Genomic DNA, 6,374 nt, shown 5'->3' with positions numbered 1-6,374 from the left:
CAGTTGTATACCATGAGGCAGTGTAATTCGAGAATTACAAGTCAGTATTCGTGTTGCAAAGTAGTTTATGGTATGTTTATTAATCATTCTGCTATATATATGACTATACATCAACTAAACCACTTTGTCTGCAGTTCAAGTTAACTGCATAGCTCATAAGAGAAAATTGGAAATGAGATGTCATCTCCAGGTTTCAAAAAGCTCCTTGTTTGAGGCTGAGTTTCTTCAGACATTACAGGACAAGGTGGAGCGGAGTGAGACCACAGCACAGCCAGATCAGACAAAGACCATTCTGTCTTACTGCAGCGCTGTGGCAGGAAAGCAGGAAGACTCCTGTCACTTGCCTGGATGATGGGAATTCTACAGGTGCACTCAGTAAGTGAATGATGATGATAAGCCAGTGACTGGTTGTTTCATTTCAGCCCGGTGTTAAACCCTTCAGCTGCACGAGCATGTGTGCATGCTTGTGCAGATGATCTAGACCACTGGTTTCCAATATGGGGTCCCTGACCCACTCAAAGGAGTCTCCCAAATAGCACAGCGTGTCCACAAGGGTTTGACTGTACAGAGCCCATGTGATTGTTAAAATTAAGGCCATGTCCACACAGAGACGCGTTGAGGTGTATCTGCTTCTTATCATTTAAATTTTCATTTACATGGAATTCCTTTTTGGGAGCCTGAAAACAGTAACATTTGAAACAAAGTCCCAAAGGGGTCATTAAAATCCACTATACAACAATAGTTTTGAACATATAGTTTAGAACATATTTAAGATTTGATGCAATCTGTTAGTTTTCCTTAAATAGGCTATTATTTATAATGAATTGATTGTACTGATTTGTCTGTAAAGTGCCCTGAGATGACATTGTGAACTGGTGCTATACAAATAGAGTTGAATTGAACACATATCCTTAGTCAAAAAGAAAATAAGCTATTTAGTGGGCCATACATTGTGCAGATAATCAATCTAAGTCTATGTAATTTGTGGAGCTACAGTAGTGGAGTATTTAATGTCTTTCCTAGTAAACCTTTTTTTTTTTTTTTTCTGTTTCATTGATGAAACACATCTGAGAAACTTCACATTGCAGATAGTTCGCCCCTATTGCAAAAAAGTAAGGCTACATGTTGGTAGTTACATTAACTTTGGTGGTATTAAAGGACAGAGAAAGACTAGCAAATGAAAGCATAAAACCAAGCACGGTTTCAGACTGGGGCAAAAGTCCATGGCTTTTTGGTAGTTGCATTAAGGGGGCCTTCAAGAAAAATAAGTTGGGAACCACTGATTTAGACTGTCCTTGGTAACAATTTGCAGTTTTATTCCAAACAGATGCCCTTAACGAGAACAATTTTCACCACCGTAACATTCCCCATGCAGTAAGGGCTTTAAATGCCTTAAATAATGACACTGATACAAAATATTCAATGAAGTTTTTTTTTATTTTTGTTGACTGGTCAAAATATAATTTAAGGTAGCACTGAAACAAAAAGCAGAATTATGAACCACTGCAATTATTCAGCTCCAACACAACACAATAGTTTGAGACTTGGTTCATTAAAACTAAACCAGTTTAAACATGTTACAATGACATTTTACGGTATGTACATGGCGTATGTTTTTATTTGGTTTGGTGTTTGCTGTTAGAACACCAGCAGGCCTACTAATACCATTGATTGAGTAATTAGGTGCTCAATGACACAAAAACCTGTGGGGGGAGGGGTCTATTAACATACCCGGGAATAAAGCAAACGCTATATATATATATATATATATATATATATATATATATATATATATATATACTACCGTTCAAAAGTTTGGGATCACGTTGTCATGGGATTTAATAGGGAAGTGACCCCAAACTTTTGAACAGTAGTGTATTATTTTTATTTTTATTTTTTTTAATCACATATCACAATTTTTTAACTATCTGGAGTAAAACTTACAATTGTTTTTAGAACATTATAAAAAAACATAGTAAATAACCACAATTCTTAATAAAGAAAAATAATACCAAACAGATTTACATGATCTAAGCAAAATTTTGGCTAAAACCACCGAAAAGTCCGACCAGCATCCCATGCACTCATCTGTAAATTAGCCTTAGACCTTCACTTCTAGTTCCCTTTGTAAAATACCTTATTGATGGGGTGCATAGAGGGGAAAGTGTGACATTCCTGTGGGGATTACTAAACCAGCAAGAACGTGTTGCAGGAGGATTATCCAAGTGGCCACCCGTGGTCCTCAGCAGACAAAAAGGTATCATCAAAATCACAAAAGACTGCAACAGGGTCTAAAAGCTAAAGGCAGAATGGTCAGATAAAGACCCTGAACCGATTGGTTCAGTGGTCTCAGTATGAAGACACACTGCAGTGACCTCAGGAACCTAAACATGGTGGCAGAGGTAAAAGACAAAGAGAGAAACCAAAGACAGTAATAATCAACACACCATTAACTCACTGGAAAACACCCATCAGGTAGTTCTGACCACAGAATGTTCACTGAATAAAAGGGCAGAAAACAAGAAAAAAAGGGAAGATCAAATTATCTTCTGCAGGATGTAGTTTAGAGAGTGGGAATTAAAGATGTGGTGTGGTTTAATTTCAGAATGAAAAGAGGGATGAAAACAACAGCAAGACATGATGAGTAATCAGGAACAAAGCAGATTCAGCTTCTTGTTGGTGACACCCTGTTTTCTGGGTGTAGCAAGTTGTCCTTCAGTAGTTGTTATGCTTTCATGGGTCTCACACTGAGCCGAATCTGAGTGGCTTGGCAACAGAAGCTCACTTCAAGTTAAGCTCAAATTAATCACTCCAGAAATGACGTTAATACTCCTGGTCCAGATTGTCTAACACAACACAAGGTTTTGGCAGCAACAAAAGCGAAAACTTGAGGAAGGAGCAGAAAATTCAAAGTGTCATTTATGGATCTTTACATGAGAACAGACAGGTGGTTGCACTCAGGAGAGTTTGGGAAAAGATGGCATTATTAATTGTTTAAATTTTGATTTATTGAAGACGAAAGCCAAGATTCCAATGAAAGCTGTGACAGGTAATTGTCACATTTAAAGCAGATGGCATGGTAGTAACACAGTCCGGCTTCCTCCAGGACATGGGAAAATAGGGGCACCTCTGGGACACTGTTGCTTGGCTGCTGTTGTTTTGGTTGTGCATAGTGCTGTAAACTTGACCAGCCAAAGATAACTTGTCACTTTGTCTATTCTTTGAAGAGGCGGGTAGAGAACAGATTAAAAAAAAGGAAAAAGAAAAATGGAATAGAGAGCAGAGAGAGAAGAAGTTAGAAGCAAATCAAACATGAAATGTAAAATGCAAGTTTTACCCTTCAATATGAAGCTATTCTTTGAAAATACAGTTTATGATATGAACTAGGACTGTATTATATTAGTGAAAGGGTGAGGATGCAAATGAAAGCTGAAGAATTTCAAAACGTATTGTTTTCATGTTGCTTGACTAAACAGAGTTCTACCACACACTAACGTAACTATCTGTGCCCCTTATCCCCCTCATCTAGCAAACACCCAGATGTAAGCAGAGGGAAAACATTAGCACAACACACCTCAACACTAACCTGGAGAAGTAAAAATAACAATCACTGATTAAAATCTTCATGTTTGCCCCTCCTTGCCAACAACACCACTAACAAAAGCTATGCAGCTATACTGTTGTTATATAGACACGTCTCTCTTCCCCCCTTAAGTGGCAAACCACTTAATATGGCCACATGCCGTAGGAATGAGAGAATTACAAGTTAAGGTTATCTGTGACTTTTCAAACTATTTGTGGACCACAGACGTAAACACAAGGTCAGAAATGGAGTTTATGCCTCTTTTCTGTGGTTTCTAATACTTTAGAACTAGGCGTGTGATTTAATATCAAAGTGACAATACTTTACACACCGTTCTAATGTCTTAAATCACTTTCCTGTTTTGGAGGCAGTCAAAAAGTTTGCAGTCATTGCAACAGCTGTCATTTTGCCAAGTAGTAGTCACATGTCTGCTGACATCACCAGCATTCCCTATGTACAACCACCAGTTTCACACCTACAACCAGTAACCAGCAGGAGGGAATGGAGAAATGTGTTACTTAAAAAGAGTAATTAAATTAATATTATAACATGAAAAAAAGAAGTAAAAATCAAATAAGTTTCTAGAAATATGAAGGGCTTCACAGATCCTGCTGGGATTTGTGGACTCGTTCTTTAATCCTCGTAATGATGATATAAAAATGATGATTTCATTTTTTCTTTCTTATGTAGTAAACTGAATAAATGCCACATGTGATTTTATACCACTTTATTAGACTGAATACAGAAAATCTTGAAAGGATTAAATTACATTTTTTTTTAACTGGTTTGGGATCAGTTTGCTCTCCAATAGAGAGCGGGCGTTTTCTGTTGACACAATCTGATGATCATCTCATGTGAAAAAAAAAATTACCTCCATGCAACAATACTGTACCTTTTAAAACATTGATTAACAGGTTTAAACTTTATACTACTAATCAAAGTCATTTTGGGGGAAGCTGCACCAGGAACATCAGTTACAGCAAATACATGGTTTGCACTAGTTATCAGACCAACCTGTGATTTTATCTTTGCTAAAAGGAGTCTGTGCTCGGAGTGTGAAGCCACCTACGCTTCCGTCTCGGCTGTTCTTCTTCACTGTCAGAAAAAGTCCGGTCAATAGAGATGCCCTGTGGCACCAAATCACGTCCTGGAGAAAAAGTAAAGAATTCAGTTATATTGACAAACGACTGGTTAAAAAAGAAGAAATGAATGAGTAAAAAAACACCTCATGTACTAAAATCTTTCTACAAGACAACTTCTGTTTCTGCTGTAAATCGCAAGCATTGCTAATATTTAGTCTTCCTCCAGATTTCTGGGGATGAACTGATCCAATTCCATCTTCATTGTTTGAATTGATTCTCCATCAGTGTCATTTTTGGCACATCTTTAGCTGTTTCAGGACGTGTTATCCCTGATAACCTTTGTTAACCTGAGACAACTTCACAACTTTTATCGGTAATAGAGATCTGGCATTCCACACAAGTTTGGTCACAATCGATTATATAAACAGAGAAAAACACACCTGTTCGCCCTTTAACACTGCCGCTAGCCTGTTCACATTCAAAGATCGGCAGATTAAGTAGCTGTGTCAGAACAAAGAGTACGATCTGAACTGATCAGGAGATAAAACTTATAAAATTAAGGCTGAGGTTGATTTTGTGTTCATATTTAAATAAATGAAGCATGTGTCAAGTATGGTGTCTCTATGTATTCCTCTTTCCCTTAGAGTCACTCTGATCCTTTAAGTGACACTACTTTTCTCCTCTCCTTTCATTCTCCCTCTGTCTCTATCTCTCTTATCTTCAAGTCCCTCCCTTGTGAATGATGCTTCCTGTGTTGTCACTATCAGAAGCTAAACCTGGAGGGAGCAGGTCAAAAAGTGCCTCTAGCTCTGCTTAGCATGAAAACACAGCCTGGGGCTCAAAGGTCAACAAAGGCCAAGCATGTCAAAGGGGAAAATCGTAGCCCATTCAAACATCAGACTGCTATGGTGTATTGTGTCTGATCTGAGCCAAGCTTTGCAATAGAAAATGGGTGGGGACTCGCAGAAAACAGTTGTGTCAATGATGTGTTAAATGACTTGTATGGTGAAAGACCTTGTTTACATAAAAGAGTGTACTGGTGATTTCTGTATGTTTTGAATGATTAATATGAATTCATTGGTTGCAGGGGCAACCAAGCTAAGCTGCACAAACATAAGGAATAACAATGTAACTTAGCATCCATTTGACTTGAGAGTAGCCACTGACATGAATGTATGGCTGGTTTCCAGCAATGTGCTTTTGGCCAGGAGGGAAACACCCACAAATTAAGTTTTTGGACAGCCTTAATGTTAAGAAGTGCAAAACAAAGAAATAAGCATCAGAAGATCTCATTGACAAGTCGAAAACACAAGAAAGCATTGTTATAACCTTTAAAGGCCATAAACACCCACCACTAAGGCCAGGGGAGGGTACATGCATCTGAGAAAAGGAGTAAATAAGAGCTAAACAACACAAGCTGTTGAAGTCACTATAGCATCAATGTGTGTTGCAACTTTGTTATTCACTAAGGGTGGCTTGAGTTTGGCTCTGAAAACAAACAGCCATTGAGAGGGTAATCACGGGGGTTATCCCTGCATCTCCCAGTTCTGTAATGGGGGGGTATGAGTCAGCAGATGTGATGTCATACGCCGGCTCTGTGTGATGTAGGAACATGAAGACCACCTCACAGTTGGGTGTGTTGAAGCAATCACAGCAAGTGTTTCCCAGGACTGAGCCCCAACCGCCGCTTGCATTTTCAATTCCAATTA

The 6,374-nt window shown here is 38.4% G+C and overlaps 1 protein-coding gene across 3 annotated transcripts in view; it reads right to left on the bottom strand.

Moving 5' to 3' along the window:
- Nucleotides 1-1,452: 1,452 nt before the first annotated feature.
- LOC121649274 (DNA repair protein XRCC4-like) overlaps nt 1,453-6,374 on the bottom strand; it is a 25,997-nt gene continuing 21,075 nt past the window's right edge. The window contains exons 7-8 of one of the 3 annotated variants that reach the window (XM_041999967.1): nt 4,598-4,730; nt 1,453-3,219 (exon numbers count right to left, since the gene is read on the bottom strand). In XM_041999967.1, the coding sequence (XP_041855901.1) occupies nt 4,615-4,730 (116 nt within the window). In that variant the 3' untranslated portion in view covers nt 1,453-3,219; nt 4,598-4,614. Of the gene's footprint in view, nt 3,220-4,293; nt 4,731-6,374 lie in introns of those variants that run through there. The other 2 variants (XM_041999968.1, XM_041999966.1) reach the window with 2 other exon arrangements.

This window comes from Melanotaenia boesemani, chromosome 11 (genome assembly GCF_017639745.1).
Source record: "Melanotaenia boesemani isolate fMelBoe1 chromosome 11, fMelBoe1.pri, whole genome shotgun sequence".
NCBI classification, from domain to species: Eukaryota; Metazoa; Chordata; class Actinopteri; order Atheriniformes; family Melanotaeniidae; genus Melanotaenia; species Melanotaenia boesemani.
Note: the sequence above shows the minus strand (reverse complement) of the source record. Positions and strands in the feature narration are given on the sequence as shown.